Here is a 20500-nt window from a genome sequence, read left to right as displayed (position 1 = left end):
CTTTGAATTCTACTCATATTCCTCCCGTGCCTACGGTCATACCCTCCCAGTACCTGTCTCTTAAATCTGTTTTTGATAAAAGGGAGGCTGAAAGATTGCCACCTCACAGGCCTTACGATTGTGCAATTAATTTATTACCTGGTACGATGCCTCCCAAAGGGAGAATATATCCTTTATCTCCTCAGGAGAATCTGGTTATGGAGGAATATATCAAGGAATCTCTAGAGAAGGGATTTATAAGAAGATCCTCTTCCCCGGCAGGGGCTGGGTTCTTCTTTGTGTCTAAGAAAGATGGCGAATTAAGGCCTTGTATTGACTATAGGGGCCTTAATAAAATCACCGTCAAAAATGCGTACCCCATACCTTTGATCACAGAACTTTTTGATAGGCTTAAACAGGCCACAGTTTTTACTAAATTGGACCTTAGGGGTGCTTACAACCTCATACGTATCAAAAAGGATCACGAGTGGAAGACTGCTTTCAATACCAGGAGTGGCCACTACGAGTACACTGTGATGCCCTTTGGTCTTTGTAACGCCCCAGCAGTTTTTCAAGAATTTATTAATGATGTCCTACGTCAATTTATACATACATTCGTTATAGTATACTTGGACGACATATTAATTTATTCTAATGATTTACAGACTCATCACATGCATGTTAAATTAGTGTTGAGAACTCTTCTGGTTAACGGTCTCTATTGCAAACTCGAAAAATTTTCATTTGATCAATCTGAAGTCCAATTCTTGGGTTATATAATCTCTGCCAAGGGTTTTCGTATGGATCCCAAGAAACTGTCTGCCATTATGGAATGGCCTCTGCCCCAGGGTTTGAAAGCCATTCAGCGTTTTCTGGGGTTCTCTAATTATTATAGGCGTTTTATTAAAGGATTTTCTGCCATTGTAGCGCCTATAACCAGAATGACCAAGAAGGATGGTAATACTCATGTCTGGAAACCAGAAGCACTCGAGGCCTTTGAATTCTTGAAAGCTACATTTGCCTCTGCTCCTGTTTTACAGCATCCTGTCCCTTCACTGCCCTTTATTCTTGAGGTTGATGCTTCTGAGATAGGGGTAGGTGCTATCTTGTCTCAAAGAGATTCACCTGAAAAGCCGTTACACCCTTGTGGCTTCTTTTCCAGACAGATGTCCAAAGCAGAGAGGAATTATGATGTAGGCAATCGTGAACTCCTTGCTATCATTTTGGCGCTCAAGGAATGGAGACATCTGCTAGAGGGTACCAGGGATCCTATCCTCATTTTAACGGATCACAAAAACCTCTCATACCTTAGTGAAGCAAAAAGATTGTCTTCTAGGCAGGCCAGGTGGTCTCTCTTTTTGTCTCGTTTTAATTACATAATCACTTACAGACCGGGTGATCGTAATACTAAAGCTGACGCTCTGTCCAGACAATTCGAAACTACTGACAAACTCGAGGTTGATGTTACCCCTGTCATTCCGCCTGACAGAATAATAGCGACTACTGTTCTTTCTATTTCGTCTTCTCTCTTACAAACTATTCAGGCTAAACAAAACTTGGCTCCTGAGGAGAGGCCTGCTGATAAGCTATTCGTTGATATACCAGAGAGACGAGACATCTTGTCATTATATCATGACACTAGAACTGCTGGACACCCTGGTATTTCTAAGACAGTCTCAGCAGTTTCTAGATATTTCTGGTGGGCCTCCTTGCGCAAGGACGTCACCGATTACGTTAATGCCTGTAGCACTTGTGCCAGTATGAAGTCCTCCCACAGAGTTCCTTGTGGGTTGTTGCATCCGTTGCCCATACCCGAGAGGCCATGGTCCAATATATCCATGGATTTTATTGTTGAATTACCTCCCTCTAATGGTAAAACTGTCATCCTGATGATTGTGGATCGTTTTTCTAAGATGGCTCATTTTGTGTCTCTTCTCAAATTGCCATCATCCAAGGAACTTGCCTCTATCTTTGCCGGGGAGGTGTTTCGGTTGCATGGTATACCCACTTCGATCGTGTCCGATAGGGGTAGCCAGTTTATTTCCAGATTCTGGAGAGCGTTTTGTGCAGAGATGGGTATCTCCCTCTCGTTTTCTTCAGCCTACCACCCCCAGTCTAATGGAGCTGCTGAACGTGCCAACCAATCTCTGGAGCAGTATCTTCGCTGTTTCGTGTCCCACCATCAGAACAATTGGGCTGACCTGCTTCCTTGGGCTGAGTTTGCTCGTAATAATGCTGCTCATGAATCCTCCGGTAACAGCCCTTTTTACGTTGTTTATGGCCGGCATCCCGTGGTTCTTCCAGCTGCATTCTCCTTACAGGGCATGCCAGCTCTGGACGAACATTTGGCTAGTCTACGTAATACTTGGGAGCAGGTTCAGTGTTCTTTGGTGGCCTCAGCTGCTCGCCAGAAGGTTCACGCTGACAAGCATCGCAGGGCGGCTCCATCCTATGCTGTGGGAGACAGGGTTTGGCTTTCTACTCGCAATATTCGTCTTCGTGTGCCTTCTATGAAGTTGGCCCCTCGTTTTATTGGTCCTTTTCGTATCTTGCATGTGGTTAATCCTGTCTCGTATGCATTGGATCTTCCAAAAAATTTACGCATTCCTAACGTGTTTTATACCTCCTTGTTAAAACCCCTCCTGTGCAACCGTTTTACTCGGCATGTCCCCCCTCCTCCTCCGGTTTCGGTGGAGGGCCATGAGGAGTTTGAAGTGGCGGCTGTAATTGACTCTCGCTTGCTTCGGGGTCGCCTCCAATATCTGGTACATTGGAAGGGCTATGGGCCTGAGGAACGCAGTTGGATTTCCGCTGACGCTGTTCACGCTCCTCGCCTTGTGCGTTCTTTCCACGCTCGTTTTCCTGCCAGGCCTGCTCCTCCCCGCCCGGTGGGCGTGTCTTCAGGGGGGGGTACTGTAGCGGTACTTACCCTCTCCAGGGGCCGGCCGGGGTCCTCCCTTCTCGCCGCGCGCGGTCCTGCTCCTGCACGAGCCGCGCGCGGCTCAGCCAACGATGGGATCAGTCAGGTGGGCAGTGACCGCGAGAAGCGGTCACATGTCCCGCCCGACACTAAGAGCGCGCCGCGCGTCTCGGGCGCGCTCTTAAAGGGACAGTGGGAGACTAAATTAGAATCAGTCTCCCATTGGCCCCTGTCAGGCCACATTCCCCATACACTCACGTTTTGGGGGCGTGGATATGACAGGGGCCAATCAAAGTGAACCTTAAGGGTATTTATACTCACCTGTTTCCCTTGCTCTTTGCCCTATCGTGGTTTCTGTCCAGTTCCCTTTAGTGCTTGTATCGTTCAGTTGTTTTTTTGGTGCTTGACCTTGGCTTTGTTCCTGACTCCGCTCTCTCCTTATCCTTGCTTGCTTATCCGCTGTTTTGTCCTCTGTGTACCAGTCCTCGGCTTGTTCTACGTTACGCTGTCTCTCAGTTCCCTTGACCTCGGCTTGTTCTGACTCTGTCTTTCTCTCGTCCTAGTCCGGCCATTCTAAGGTCCGGTAAGACGAACTCTGTTTCTTGTCTCTTGACTGTGAACTATTCCTGCGTGTTGGGGTATATTACCGTGACACATACGCACAGATGCACACTGACCGACAGATACTCACACACACACACAGCTACACACACTGACACACATACAGACACAGTTACACACAGATACAGACACGCACACATACACACAGATATACACACATACAGGGGGGCGGAGCCAGCTGAGGAACAGAGCGGACACGTTTTCCCCGAGCTCCAAGCAAAGTCAGCCTCAACACCTAAATTCGGTGAAAAAGGCGACTTTTAGTGACAAAACCCTTCATCAGAGGTGCAGGAAGAAGTATGGGTTGGAAAAATAAAAAACCTAAAGGTGATCGGACCCCGACAAGCCGAGACATCGTCTAACTCCTGCGGGGTGCCCAGAGGGCCGCATGGGACAAGATGGCGCTGGAGGGAGACGAGACCTCTTACTCATTGGGAGACAACCCGTTCGATACGGGAGAGGAGCTACCCCATGATGCGCCCAAGAGACCCATGATCCCTCAGCAAGCCCCGGCCGAGCCGGTAACTGCCGCCCAGCTAAAGGACATGCTCGCCGAGCTGCGAACGAACATCGCAGCGGACATGGCGTACTTCAAAACGGCGGTTGAAAATGCCACCTCACGGATCACACTCCTGGAGGCCACAACGAGCACACAGGACTCCTGACTCACCGTGGTAGAGAGCCAAATCGCTGAAATTATAAAACTACAACTGACTACCACGGATAGAGTGGATGCCATAGAAGACCAAAAAAGGCGATACAACGTCAAACTCCGCGGCATTCCAGACACGATCGACCTGACGGACTTACCACATTATATCCGCAGGCTGCTCAGCACACTGCTGCCACCCAAGCAGGCTAAAGCGGTGAGATTGGACGGCTTATTCCGTCTGCCGACACCACCCACAGCGCCCACGACCGCATCCGCAGACCTCATCATCCGATTTCAATCAATGTCGGATAAGGCCCTCCTGCTCAAAGCTACAAGGGGAAAGACCCCATTACACTTTGAGGGCTCATCTCTAACGATGTTCCCAGACCTCACCCGGAACACCATTGCATGGCGCAGGTCACTGAGACCGCTACTGCAGCTTCTTCAATCAAAGAACGTTTCATACCGCTGGGGAACGCCTAAGCAACTGATGTTCACCTACATGAACACTGCCTACAAGATGCGGAGCTATGCAGAACTAGAAGCACTCATTCGTAAGCTTGGAATCACAGGACTGCAGAGTGTGGCCGGTACGGGAATGACTCACTTGGACCCCTCTGCCATCGAGGAATTCATACCCCGCACGACAAAACGCCCAGGGCCAGAGAGACTGACCTGAGGATGATAGCCCGTTTGGCTGCCCTTCCTTTTGCATAAAGGACAATCGGGTTCCTTCCAACCCCACCACCGATGGACGCTCAGACACCTGACCTACCAGGCTCATTTGAACGTACTCTGTTCCTTAGCTGAATAAGTTTACCAAGTCGATTTCTCATTTTATTTTGGTTCACAGTTTTTTATGTCTTACTTTAGTTTCTCTAACGGCCAACATGCTCAGACCGCCATGACCATTACCTGCAACGAGTTAGCTCCCGTTAACACTCACATCCTTTGCGCTTCTAAGCATGGGCACACCGTATAAGAAGCAACCTCCCCCCCCATCCTGCCCTAGACGACATAGTGCAGCACAGAACGTGACTTCTTACTGATACCAGGAGGGAGGTTACCCCTGACAGGGAACTACACGACCCACATCAGCGACAACACATGTGCACCCTGGGGACAATACTAGACGAACCCCGCTCCGACACCACTTTTTTATTCACCTAAGCTGTTCACATAGACAGCCTTAAACTCACTGGCACACTTACCTTTTCTCACGCCTAGCTGACACATAGGGAGTCTCGCTCCCACTCTCGGACCCACTCACTCACTGTACAAGATTATGACCCCCAAATGCTGTCATGCTGGCTGAGACCCTCTCACGTTTGACCTATTCTATGTTTTTATTGACTTTTTAAAAAAAACAAAAAACAGTGCAGTATGAATAACCTTCTACTTTATTTGAATGTATGCCTTGTAATATATATATACATGCCTTTTGAAACTTGTCTACCTCCTACTGCATTGTCAAAAAGAAAGAATTAAAAAAAAAAGATATACACACATACAGATACACAGACACACATATACAGACACACATACAGATGCACAGACACACATACAGATACAAAGAAAGGTACACAGTGCGTATAATGTGTATAGTGGAAGTTAAAGTGTGTGTGTGTGTGTGTGTGTGTATGGTATGTAGGAAGGTGACAGTATAGGGGGACAGTGTGTAGGAAGATGACAGTATGGGGCGGCGATGTGTAGAAAGCTGACAGTGTGGGGAGCAGCGTGTGGGGGTGACAGTATGGAGAAGCAGTGTGTGGGAAGGCACGGTGTAAGTAGGTGACAATATGGGGGGCAGGGTTTGGGGGTGACATTGTGGGGGGGCAGGATGTAGGTAGGTGACAGTGTGGGGGCAGGGTTTGTGGGTGACAGTGTGGGGGGGGCGGGTGTAGGGAGGGGGCAGGTTGTAGGAAAGTGACAGGGGAGTGTGGGATGTGAGGGATTAATGTGGCTTATACCACCCATCCTGTCTCTTACCTGAGGGTCAGGACATTACATTTCCCTGGTAGTCCAGTGGCACAGCAGCTTGGATTCTGATGAGGGGCCCATGAGTCTCCATGTGGGACGTAGATCAGCAGCAGCTCCTCTCCTCTCGCGACTCGCGAGAGAATTGCTGCAGGTTGCCATGCAACGCTCCGGCATGCATTGCATGCAGCACAGAGCATTGCCATAGCAACCCGCAGCAATGCTCTTGCAGGTCGCAAGAGGAGAGGAGCTGCTTCTAATATACGTTCCACATGGAGACTCATTGGCCCCGCAAATAGGCGACCCGGGTCCCTGACACCAGCCACAGGGTTGGCAAAATGCCACCCCTGTCTAAATGCGCCCCTGGCATCCCCCTACTGAATGGCACCTGGGGCCGACCACCCCTGCCTCCCCCTTAGTACACCACTGAGTCTAATGGGCCCTGGAGAGGGGTCTCTCGAACACTCTGGCCCCATTCACAATATAGTAATTGAGGTGGCCACCTGGAGAGGGACACGGGTTTCATCGCCAAGGATGTCCTTTTCCTCTTCTCTGGATCTCTACTGCGCCGACTTCAGCGATTATAGCTGCTGAGTGATTATAGCAGAGCTGTGTGATTATAGCTTTATCCCACAGACATTAGCTGAGTCTTAATGCTGGGAGTGAACTGGTTTAAAGGGACATGGTTCATGGCAAGGGGTCTCCATACAGTTCAACACAAACTCCTCCCCAGCGTCCCTGTGTCTGGGAGATAATTGACCGGTAACTCAATTATCTCCTAGTTGCAGGGACCCACACATAAAACACCCCAAAACACATTCAGTTTTACCAGTAACCCCCACAAGTCTTATATTCCTGGATATCCCGGATTCCAAGCACCCAAGTTGTCCAGATAGCGCTTGGATCCGTTCGGTGGAAAGGAATCACCCTCTGGGTAAAGTTTTGACCGACCAGCCATGAGGTCGTAGCCCAAAAGAATTGCAGAGTTAAATAGGCTGTGGACGGTCTCTGTTCGGGAGTTCGTGTATTCGTATAAATAAGTGTTCATTTCTGGTTCCAGGGAGCGAATGTTCTTTGTACTCATGTGAACAATTTGCTCGAAGAGCCTCTCCTGGGACACTTGGAAAAGAAGCAGGCGATGGTACAATTTCAGCAGTGTTCGCGAGATAGTCTGTCCGATTTTAGTTCCATGCACTCGACAGCCAAACACTGCTGCCTGCTTTCGTGCGACAAGAAGGTGGCCAACTCATTTCCCACGTGTTTGCTCATGCAAATGTGTGTCACCTAGCAGAACACTTGAGTTTAACGAGGTGTTAACGAATAATAGAGGTGTCAAGAGTGGTCTATAGGGTTAACAAGCAAAGAGGTGGTCTGATTATGGGGTATATAAAAGGGGGTGTATAAAAGGGGTTATATTATGGGGTGTATAAAAGGGGGGTTGGGACTTCAGCATTCAAAGAAGGGCTACTAAACTGGTTCATGGATTACAGGATAAAACTTACAAGGAAAGGTTAAAGGAACTTAACATGTATAGCTTGGAGGAAAGACGATACGGGGGGATATGATAGAAACATTTAAATACATAAAGGGAATCAACAAAAAGAAGAGAGTCTATATTTAAAAGAAGAAAAACTACCACAACAAGAGGACATAGTCTTAAATTAGAGGGACAAAGGTCTAAAAATAATATTAGAAAGTATTACTTTACTGAGAGGGTAGTGGATGCATGTAATAGCCTTCCAGATGAAGTGGTAGAGGTTAACACAGTGAAGGCATTTAAGCATTCGTGAGATAGGCATAAGGCTATCCTAACTATAAGATAAGGCCATGGATTAATGAAAGTATTTAGAAAATTGGGCAGACTAGATGGACCAAATAGTTCTTATCACAGTCTATGTTTTTATGTTTCTATAACTAGGTCTCTCATACCCAGTCCAAGTTTGCTCTTCTCACCTTAATTACTGTTTGCTGGCAGACTGCTGTGGTTGGTAGGCAGGCCGGCTATGACTGGCAGCTGTGGCTGTCAGACTGGTGTGGCAGGCCTCTAACTTCCCCCAGCCCCCTTGTGCGTCTGTTTCTCCCCAAACCCCTTTTGTGTGTCTCTTTTTCCTATTCCCTTCTGTGTGTCTCTGCCCCCCACCCAGCCATGGTGTGTCTCTGTTTGTCCACCCAGCCCTTCTGTGTGTCTCTTTGCCCCCTAACCCCTTTGTGTGTCTCTTTTTGCCCTTTCCCAACCCTTCTGTGTGCCTCGTCGTTCCTCCAGCCCTTCAGTATGTCTCTTTCTCCCACTTAAGCCCCTCTGCCAAGCCCTTTTGTGTGTCTCTTTGTGCCCCTCAGCCACTCTGTGTGTCACTTTGTGCCCCTCCATGTATCCATTCACCCTTCCAGAAGCTCCTCTACTGCAGTCTGCAGGTCTGCCACGCTACATTATATGAGCGCGAGAAGGAGTGCGCTTCCCTTCCTGTCGGTCACCCTCGATTCTGCCGTGCAGCCCCCAACCCGTGCCCCAGTATGCCGTAAATTGCCAACATCCTAATCAGTGGCACCCTGGGCAGACTGCCCCTCACTTAGTATGCCACTGCCTGGTATTTATTTATTATCTTTACAAAGTTAGTTAAAATAGAACATCTCAATTGAGGCATTCAAATGGAACCCTTAGTTATCTTGAATCCATGTCTTCATGAATCTTCATTGTTTGGATCTCATCTTAAGTGGGAATTCTATTTATTTATTTTTTTGCAATGTGTGTACTATTTGCAATATGTGCAGTATTGCAATATGTATATTTGTATATTTTATTAAATTTAAGGATAATGTTAATGATTGCTTTCTTGTCTACATTTTAGGAGTGTTTGTATATTCAGCTACAAACCAAAATGTAACTGTAATGTTCCCTTCGGGAGCTGGGTTGGAGGTAAGGAGAAGAGGTGGCTCCCTGTTGATCTCAGTCTTACTTCCGGAGGTGTTCTTGAACCAAACAGATGGACTTCTAGGGGTGATGAACAATGATCCCACAGATGACTTCACTTTCCCTAATGGAACTATATTGTCACCAGATGCCACACATGAGGAGTTATTCCAGTTTGGCGCAGAATGTGAGTGGCTGTATTTGCAGGGGTGGAGAACAAAATCATTTTGTTTTCCATTGATATTTATTATTTGATATGCATGTTGTTTCTTAGTTGGATGACCAGGCATATATTTTATCAACCGTGCCAATAAACTTGTCATTGGGTTGGTGAAGAAGCTATTTTTTATGGAATGTAAAGGATCTAGCATGCGATAATTGTCATGGTCATCTAGCATGCGATAATTGTCATGGTCAGTCAAAGATAAGGAGAGAGGGGATATGTGATGTTACAATAGCTGTTAGCCAACCAATAGCCATTGGGCTGGTTACCAGACACGGTGAAACCAATCCCAAGTGTGGGGAAATCTCACTGTCACTATGAACGTTAAATATAAATATTTTAAGAAAACACAGGGTGAAAAACTCATGATAATAAAAATGATCAATACTTTAACAAATTGTAATCTGCAATACATGAATCCCTGCCCCCAAAGTTTTAAAATGTAAAAATCGTAAAACAAGAATGTAAGTGCTTAGTGGAAGTACCCCCAATGAACAGCTTTACACTGGTACTACAACAAATGTGTTCATTGGGGGCATATCTACTAAGCACTTACATTCTTGTGTTGCAATCTTCACATTAAGGTATTGCAACAAAAACAAACATAATGAGAACTCTGAGAACGTGCAAAAGCTTGTAGCTTGCCTTCGTTAAATCTCAAAACAGTTTTTACATTTATGTATTACATTCCACTGTAATAAACCGGTTTATTTCCATTAATATATAAATACAACAGTAATACAGAGATATGTAGCATTGGAGTGGGATATATACATATAATGCAGTTGTCCTATATTCTAAAAGTGTCTGTTAGCCATTTACAAGTGTAAGTCTTCACAATTAATATATACTATTAAAGTGCCATATTTACACTGTTTTGCAGTTCTTTTATTTTATAATTGAAGGAAATAGTGCATTAAATGCAGTAAATATCTAGGTTTTTACTCTATAATCAGGTTTTTATTGATATTTGTTTAGGGGCTGTAACAAATGAGAGTTCACTTTTCACCTATGACTCTCAGGAGCTCATCAACGATTACCAAGTCAAGCATGACCCATTTTTCCTGCCAATATTTACTGTTGAAGATCCCGATGATCCTCGTCTAGAAGAGATGCACAAGCTCTGTGGACTGGATCCATTTTGCAGGTTTGATTACCTCGTCACAGACAGTCTCGAGGTTGGCAACGAAACCAAAATTTCGCATCTTAGCCACATCAGCTTGATCGAAAGCCTTCAACCAGGTACAATGGGGTTCGAAAAGTGAAATAAGTGGCTCATGGTTTTGGTAAAATAATAATGGAGTTATAAACTGTGCCTCTGTTGTACCCATGAACACATACAAAGGTGGTCCAAATCTATTTTATAGAAATGGAGTGTTTTGCCTCTATTTGGGATACAAATACAGAAATGGCCTTGTTTGGAAGTAGAAAGAAGGGGAGATTTTTCTTTGCAGTTCTACCAAGCAGAAAGCTGTACATAAGTGGAAGAATACAAGGCAACCCAATGTTTAAAAGCACAATGTAATAATTTTCAATTTGCGATGTTTTAACACACAGAGAGTTGCAGCGATTACACTGTTTTGTCTCAGTTGATGTGTACATGTTAACCTGTGCGTGACTTTCAACAGTGCTGCAGGATTTTAAAGGAACGCTTCATTTAAAAAAAAAAAAAATATTTAGATTTGTTGTGTAGATATTGTGTTACATAAAAATTTAATAAAAGAAGAGTAATAAGTAAAACTGATGCTCACCTATAATGTACCTGAATTTGCTGTATATACGTGAGCTATGCAGCTGCTGCAGTATCTCTGCCCAGACCAGGAAGCAGGGACGGACTGGCCCACCGGGAAATTTCCCGGTGGGCCGTCGGCACCTGGGGCCGGGGTGACCTGCGGCCGCAGGGAGAACTTGATTGGCGGCCGCAGGGGAAGCTCTTCTGGGCCCGCGGCCGCTGGGGGAGCAGGCTGTTCTGGGGGAGCAGGCTGTTCTGTCTCTGCTCCCCCTCCCTCGCGGGCTAGAAAGAGACCGGAGCCGGAATATGACGTCATATTCCGGCTCCGGTCTCATTAAGCTGCGCGCGAGGGAGGGGGAGCAGAGACAGAACAGCCTGCTCCCCCAGAACAGCCTGCTCCCCCAGCGGCCGCCGGCCCAGAAGAGCTTCCCCTGCGGCCGCCAGCACAGCGATCAGTCTGCCCACCCACAGGTACCAAAAAGTATGTATGTCAGTGTGTGTGTGTGTGTGTGTGTCTGTCATGCTGTGTGTGTGTGTCTGTCATGCTGTGTGTGTGTGTCTGTCATGCTGTGTGTGTGTCTGTCATGCTGTGTGTGTGTGTCTGTCATGCTGTGTGTGTCTGCCTGTGTCATGCTGTGTGTCTGTCTGTGTGTGTGTGTGTGTGTCTGTCTTTGTCACGGTGTGTCTGTATCATGGTGTGTGTCTGTCATGGTGTGTGTCTGTGTCATGCTGTGTGTGTGTGTGTGTCATGCTGTGTGTGTGTCTGTGTCATGCGGTGTGTGTGTCTGTGTCATGCGGTGTGTGTGTCATGCTGTGTGTCTGTCTGTGTCATGCTGTGTCTCTGTCTGTGTCATGCGGTGTCTCTGTCTGTGTCATGCGGTGTCTCTGTCTGTGTCATGCGGTGTGTCTGTCTGTGTAATGCGGTGTGTCTGTCTGTGTCATGCGGTGTGTCTGTCTGTGTCATGCTGTGTGTCTGTCTGTGTAATGCGGTGTGTCTGTCTGTGTCATGCGGTGTCTCTGTCTGTGTCATGCGGTGTCTCTGTCTGTGTCATGCAGTGTGTCTGTCTGTGTAATGCGGTGTGTCTGTCTGTGTCATGCGGTGTGTCTGTCTGTGTCATGCTGTGTGTCTGTCTGTGTCATGCTGTGTGTGGGTCTGTCTGTGTCATGCTGTGTGTGTGTCTGTCTGTGTCATGCGATGTGTCTGTCTGTGTCATGCTGTGTGTGTGTGTGTCTGTCTGTGTCATGCTGTGTGTCTGTATCATGGTGTGTGTGTCTGTCATGGTGTGTGTGTGTGTGTGTCTGTCATGGTGTGTGTGTGTGTGTGTCTGTCATGGTGTGTGTGTGTGTCTGTCATGGTGTGTGTGTGTGTGTGTCAGTTGTGGTGTCTGTGTGTGTTTTTAAAAATAATGTTTTACTCACCTTTTTTTTTTTCCAACGTCGTGCTGGTCTCTGCCTCTATGACTGAGATCATCAAGCTTGATGATCTCAGCCAATCCGCACCGACACAGGAAGCGCCTCTAGTGACCGTCTGAGTGTCTGTCACTAGAGGTGTCACTAGGAAGCAATGTAAACACTGCCTTTTCTCTGCAAAGTCAGTGTTTACATTCAAAAGCCTGCAGGGACAGGCTATAGACACCAGAAACACTACATTAAGCTGTGTGTGTGTGCGCCTGCTAGTGAGCTTGCTTGCTTGCGTGTGTGTGTGTGTGCCTGCTAGTGAGTGAGCTTGGGTTTTTATGTCAATGAGCTTATGTATATTAGTGAAATTGTTTGTTTATGAGGCTGTGTATCAATGAGCTTGTGTGTGTCAGTGAGATTGTCTGTGTCTGCATGTGAGTATGCTTACTGTATAATTAAATGTTTTATTCTGAAAGGACCAATATATTATATTAGAAAAAGCAATATATATATATATATATATATATATATATATATATATATATAAAAAATACAAGTAGTGTTGCACTCACTGTGGTTAAATATTCACTGCCGGGTGCTTGTCTGGCAAAAATATAAAGGAAAAGTAGATAGCACTCCACGGACTCGCTTTGTTTAAATATAAAATGTAACTTTTAATGCTCCAAGTTAAAAAATCGACGTTTCAGTCTGACCAATCAGACTTTCATCAGGACCTGATGAAAGTCTGATTGGTCAGACTGAAACGTCGATTTTTTAACTTGGAGCATTAAAAGTTAAATTTTATATTTAAACAAAGCGAGTCCGTGGAGTGCTATCTACTTTTCCTTTATATATATATATATATACAAAGATATTCTTGGCACTCACCCCTCAATGAATATACCGTTGCAGTCTGCCTGGGTGCAACCTTGGCGTCAATATGTAGAAAAAATAGGAAAAAAGGTGCACTCACAGGTCTTCATCAAAGTGGTATTTTTATTCTGAGTTGTGGTATACAAATGTGAAAATGAATCAACGTTTCGACCCCATCCCGGGTCTTTTTCAAGATAACATTACCTGTGAAACCATAGTGAATATATAGGTAACTAATTAAGGTGAACTTACTTACCGGTGTGTGAGGGCCACCTCCCGCCCGGCCATCCGAAACCCGGAAGTGCGCTCGTGTAGTCACGTGAATGGGCGTGATGACGCAAGTGCTACGTGTCGTTACTAAGTAACCGGATCAACAAACCCTCCGTGCAGCTATTCCTATACCGAGAGCTGTACGAACTATATTTAGTGCGCACAAATGAACAAGTGAGTTAAGTGCCTGTAGTGGAGAGAATTCATGCATGTAAAAATAAGAAATCCCTCAGGTTATATCTATAACACTAAGAGATTATGATGAACCGGTATGCTACTAAGTGCCTATAGTGGAAGGATCCAAACTTATGATAATAAGTGATCCTTTTGGTTAAAACTATAACACTAGGAGGATATGGTAGAACGATAGACTACCAACTCAGGGTATCCATAATAAAACTAGATAGGTTGGAGCATATAAAACTCGTGTGTCACATGCACATGTGTATGCAGGCAGTGTCCGTGAAACTTCAAAAAAATCCCATCACCATGTTTCCAACACCAACCTAGACAGGATACCCAGATCTACATAGAGTGTGTTCAGTAGATAATACAATACAATACATGTTAGTATGCAGATAACTTAATCACAAACTTCCATAATACTACTCTGTACTATGGTATTCTGCATATATTACCATAAATTTAATATTGCGCTTGTAGTTACTAAAGCAGAATAAGCCCCTCAACTCTGTATGGAGGCCATCCTAATGGGCATATGTCTCTCTTAATACAAAAATATGTGTATATACAAAAATTATATACAAGAATAATATATACAAGGTGAAAAATCGGTGGTGAATCTGTCTAGTCCCTAATAAGGGTTCCACCATGCTAACTACAATCCATCAATCACCAACCAGCGTATATGGACTAGAAGCATCAAGGCTCAAAAAACCTGATACTAATATAAAGGGACATACGAGCTATTATCGACTAATGAGAACAAACTTCTACACCTTCAATACACAAGTATATAATGATGTCACAAAAACATAGAGTAGGTATTGTATTCATTAAGACCTCTGGGTGTGACTGTATCCAGGGTAAATATCCAGTACGCTTCCCTTTGAAGTAATGCTCTAGACCTGTCACCCCCACGAGGTAACGGGGGGACATGATCTATAGCCATGAACTTCAAAGTGGGGAGTCTATGTGAGGCTGCGAGATAATGTTTGGCTACTGGTTTGTCTGTCCTGGAGTCTCTGAATGCTGTCATGATGCCAGACCTATGACCTCGAATGCGGTCCCGTAGGGTGAGGTCTGTTTTCCCTACGTAGGATAATCCGCATGGGCAAGTGATCAAGTAGATGACATGATCCGTCATGCATGTGATGTGATGTGCAATTTTGATTCTTTTCCCACTATGTGGGTGAGCAAATGAATTTCCAGGCATCATGTGACTGCACGTAACGCAGCCACTGCATTTGTAACATCCTGGTTTCTTAGAGATGCTTTTCTTCTGATAGCTTTGTCTGGGGTCATTACGAATAAGGATGTCCCTTAGGTTCTGACTTCTCCTGTAACTGATAGTGGGTTTTGTATGGAAAGCGATGGGTAAAGATTTATCAGAATGAAGAATGTCCCAATGTTTTTCAATGGAATTCCGAATCTGTGTAGTACCAGTATGAAAAGTAAGTGGTAAATAGATCTTTGGTGTATCTGTATTGGATCCACCCTGTGTGTTTATTCTCTCCTGTGACCATTTCTCCATCGCCCGTGCTTTAGCTTTGTTCAATGTTTGAATGCGGTATCCTCTCTCTTGAAACCTGAGGGTCATTTCTTGTAATTGTATGTCTCGCCTCTTCTCATCGCTATTATACCGAAGTACCCGCATAAATTGGGATATGGGTAGTGTGTCTTTAAAGTGCTGGGGATGATAGCTGGTACTCGCCAGGAGGGTGTTTCTGTCTGTACTTTTCCGATGTAGTGTATGTCCGAATTTGTTGCCATCTTTGTATATGGTGATGTCCAAAAATGATATTTCTTTCTCACTATGAACCAAAGTGAGTTTAACTGGTGTTGTGAGGTTGTTAATATGGTTTATCAAATTTTCCAGTTCTTTAGAGGTACCTTTCCACATTATGAGGACATCATCAACAAATCGGTGGTACGCTACAATCTTATCACGATTCGATTCCAAAATGTATCGCTGTTCAAATTGAAACATGTAGGCATTGGCATATGAGGGTGCCATGGCTGCCCCCATCGCTGTCCCCTTCAACTGTAAATAAAATGCTTCTTCAAATTTAAAATAGTTACAGGTTAGTGCAATATTCAGAAGTTCAAGGAGATATTCTATCGGTGGTCCATGATATTTATCAGATGTCACGAGTATATCTCTAAGGGCTTCTATGCCTCCCGTATGGGGTATAATGGTATATAAGCTTTGTACGTCTAGGGTCGCCATTATTATACCATCTGGTTCATCAAACGAAATATCATGCAGTTTATTGAGTAAATCTGAGGTATCCCGAATACATGTAGGTAGTTGTTGGATGCTGTCCTTAATGTAGAAATCTACAAATTTAGCTATAGGTTCTAGCAAACTTCCTCTGGCAGACACAATAGGTCTGCCAGGGGGATTCCTAGTGTCTTTATGAATCTTCGGGATAGTATATAGTACTGGGTATACTGGATGTTCAACGAAAAGATATTTAGATGTAGGTATATCAACATATCCCATTTGAAGTCCTATAGTGATCTGTTCTTTAATTCTCGTTTGAAATTTTGTAGTGGGGTTAAACGTTAATCTTTGATACGTCGTGGTGTCTGCCAATTGACGCTTAATTTCTGTTTGGTATTGTTGATATGTCATAATAACAATGGCTCCCCCTTTGTCAGCAGCCCGAACAATTATCTCAGGGTCTTCTTTGAGTTCTTTGAGCGCTGTCCATTCTTCTTTGGTTAAATTATGTCTGTGGTCCTGTGGTTTCTTTATGATACAGTCATTGTCCTTCTTCAGCACTTGCATAAAACTTTTGATAGAATTATTAGCTGTCTTTGTATCTCCCGTGTATTTCTTTTTAAACGGGGTCTTAGGTGTAAGAATTCGATCTTGTTTAAACTGTTCATTGTTGATTAGCGTGCGTTGTAGTTGGTACATTTCTACTTCCAATTTAAAGGGATCCGGTTTGGACACCGGTACAAATGAAAGTCCTTTAGTCAGTACGGAATAGTGGTCAGTAGTTAATGTTTTATGAGTAAGATTGAACACACTGGTTATCTCTTCCGCACAGGTGGTTTGCCTTTGAAGCTTGTACTTTTGTGTTCCCTTCTGTCCTCTCCGTGGGGCTCTGTTCTTCTTGCGCCTCTGGTGTCCATACGTAGGGTCCCTGGGGACTCTTGCGGTGTTCGGTCTCTTTCTAAAAAATGTTCTCCACTCTCCTGTGGTCTGTCGTCTCTGTTTTCAGCATCTGACGCTGACTCTCCTGAGCTGATGTCTACGGTTTGAAACATAGGTTTTTTGATGCGATATCTGTATCTAGGTTGTTGATCTCTGTTAGTCGACGATGTTCCACTGAGCCATCTATATACCTGATGATATTGGTAATCGTGGTTAACTTTGGCCAATTTTTGTTTTTTGAACCTAATAAGTTCATTTTTATATTTATTGATGTCGTCTTGTAGTTTTAACATATGGGTGGTTACAGCTGAAGATTGCAAAGCTAATACATTAGACATCTCAAAATCTTGTATGGCATGTTTCACCAGTATCAATTCTTTGCCAACTTCCTCGACCACTATCACCATCCAGTCGAGGGAGCATTTGTTAGCGATATTCATCCACTTTTTACAAAAATCGGGATTCTGTCTCCCTATTGTTGGTGCATTTCTGATTCTAAAGCCTCTCGGTATCCTCTTGGATCGATAATAATCCGAGATGAAGACCCCGTGTAAATCGAGGTCTATTTCTCGTTTTTTTAACTTTATAAGATCGTTGTACAAATCTTTAGCCGTATTGGTGTGAGTTAATTCACTCGCCGACCCAGGCCATAGTACGGCCTGTGCTTGTATATCTGTGATGGATAATGTTTCTGCAATATCTGCTAGAGCTCCTGCTCTAGATAGAAAATCCTCCATAGTGACAAATACTTGAAAAAATGAGCTGTGGCTCAACGCACCGTTTAGTAAATAAGTCCCAAAATTTTTAAAATATTTTATTATGGATACCCTGAGTTGGTAGTCTATCGTTCTACCATATAGGGAGACAGAATCCCGATTTTTGTAAAAAGTGGATGAATATCGCTAACAAATGCTCCCTCGACTGGATGGTGATAGTGGTCGAGGAAGTTGGCAAAGAATTGATACTGGTGAAACATGCCATACAAGATTTTGAGATGTCTAATGTATTAGCTTTGCAATCTTCAGCTGTAACCACCCATATGTTAAAACTACAAGACGACATCAATAAATATAAAAATGAACTTATTAGGTTCAAAAAACAAAAATTGGCCAAAGTTAACCACGATTACCAATATCATCAGGTATATAGATGGCTCAGTGGAACATCGTCGACTAACAGAGATCAACAACCTAGATACAGATATCGCATCAAAAAACCTATGTTTCAAACCGTAGACATCAGCTCAGGAGAGTCAGCGTCAGATGCTGAAAACAGAGACGACAGACCACAGGAGAGTGGAGAACATTTTTTAGAAAGAGACCGAACACCGCAAGAGTCCCCAGGGACCCTACGTATGGACACCAGAGGCGCAAGAAGAACAGAGCCCCACGGAGAGGACAGAAGGGAACACAAAAGTACAAGCTTCAAAGGCAAACCACCTGTGCGGAAGAGATAACCAGTGTGTTCAATCTTACTCATAAAACATTAACTACTGACCACTATTCCGTACTGACTAAAGGACTTTCATTTGTACCGGTGTCCAAACCGGATCCCTTTAAATTGGAAGTAGAAATGTACCAACTACAACGCACGCTAATCAACAATGAACAGTTTAAACAAGATCGAATTCTTACACCTAAGACCCCGTTTAAAAAGAAATACACGGGAGATACAAAGACAGCTAATAATTCTATCAAAAGTTTTATGCAAGTGCTGAAGAAGGACAATGACTGTATCATAAAGAAACCACAGGACCACAGACATAATTTAACCAAAGAAGAATGGACAGCGCTCAAAGAACTCAAAGAAGACCCTGAGATAATTGTTCGGGCTGCTGACAAAGGGGGAGCCATTGTTATTATGACATATCAACAATACCAAACAGAAATTAAGCGTCAATTGGCAGACACCACGACGTATCAAAGATTAACGTTTAACCCCACTACAAAATTTCAAACGAGAATTAAAGAACAGATCACTATAGGACTTCAAATGGGATATGTTGATATACCTACATCTAAATATCTTTTCGTTGAACATCCAGTATACCCAGTACTATATACTATCCCGAAGATTCATAAAGACACTAGGAATCCCCCTGGCAGACCTATTGTGTCTGCCAGAGGAAGTTTGCTAGAACCTATAGCTAAATTTGTAGATTTCTACATTAAGGACAGCATCCAACAACTACCTACATGTATTCGGGATACCTCAGATTTACTCAATAAACTGCATGATATTTCGTTTGATGAACCAGATGGTATAATAATGGCGACCCTAGACGTACAAAGCTTATATACCATTATACCCCATACGGGAGGCATAGAAGCCCTTAGAGATATACTCGTGACATCTGATAAATATCATGGACCACCGATAGAATATCTCCTTGAACTTCTGAATATTGCACTAACCTGTAACTATTTTAAATTTGAAGAAGCATTTTATTTACAGTTGAAGGGGACAGCGATGGGGGCAGCCATGGCACCCTCATATGCCAATGCCTACATGTTTCAATTTGAACAGCGATACATTTTGGAATCGAATCGTGATAAGATTGTAGCGTACCACCGATTTGTTGATGATGTCCTCATAATGTGGAAAGGTACCTCTAAAGAACTGGAAAATTTGATAAACCATATTAACAACCTCACAACACCAGTTAAACTCACTTTGGTTCATAGTGAGAAAGAAATATCATTTTTGGACATCACCATATACAAAGATGGCAACAAATTCGGACATACACTACATCGGAAAAGTACAGACAGAAACACCCTCCTGGCGAGTACCAGCTATCATCCCCAGCACTTTAAAGACACACTACCCATATCCCAATTTATGCGGGTACTTCGGTATAATAGCGATGAGAAGAGGCGAGACATACAATTACAAGAAATGACCCTCAGGTTTCAAGAGAGAGGATACCGCATTCAAACATTGAACAAAGCTAAAGCACGGGCGATGGAGAAATGGTCACAGGAGAGAATAAACACACAGGGTGGATCCAATACAGATACACCAAAGATCTATTTACCACTTACTTTTCATACTGGTACTACACAGATTCGGAATTCCATTGAAAAACATTGGGACATTCTTCATTCTGATAAATCTTTACCCATCGCTTTCCATACAAAACCCACTATCAGTTACAGGAGAAGTCAGAACCTAAGGGACATCCTTATTCGTAATGACCCCAGACAAAGCTATCAGAAGAAAAGCATCTCTAAGAAACCAGGATGTTACAAATGCAGTGGCTGCGTTACGTGCAGTCACATGATGCCTGGAAATTCATTTGCTCACCCACATAGTGGGAAAAGAATCAAAATTGCACATCACATCACATGCATGACGGATCATGTCATCTACTTGATCACTTGCCCATGCGGATTATCCTACGTAGGGAAAACAGACCTCACCCTACGGGACCGCATTCGAGGTCATAGGTCTGGCATCATGACAGCATTCAGAGACTCCAGGACAGACAAACCAGTAGCCAAACATTATCTCGCAGCCTCACATAGACTCCCCACTTTGAAGTTCATGGCTATAGATCATGTCCCCCCGTTACCTCGTGGGGGTGACAGGTCTAGAGCAT

The 20500-nt window shown here is 44.2% G+C and overlaps 1 protein-coding gene across 1 annotated transcript in view; it reads left to right on the top strand.

The window, feature by feature from the left end:
• Window positions 1–20500, top strand: part of SUSD2 (sushi domain containing 2) — a 254407-nt gene that overhangs the window by 153503 nt on the left and 80404 nt on the right. The window contains exons 11-12 of the mRNA XM_063454175.1: window positions 8996–9244; window positions 10259–10522. Coding sequence (XP_063310245.1) covers window positions 8996–9244; window positions 10259–10522 — 513 coding nt within the window. The remainder of the gene's footprint in view (window positions 1–8995; window positions 9245–10258; window positions 10523–20500) is intronic.

This window comes from Pelobates fuscus, chromosome 5, assembly GCF_036172605.1.
Source record: "Pelobates fuscus isolate aPelFus1 chromosome 5, aPelFus1.pri, whole genome shotgun sequence".
NCBI classification, from domain to species: Eukaryota; Metazoa; Chordata; class Amphibia; order Anura; family Pelobatidae; genus Pelobates; species Pelobates fuscus.
This window is presented reverse-complemented; position numbering and strand designations above follow the sequence as displayed.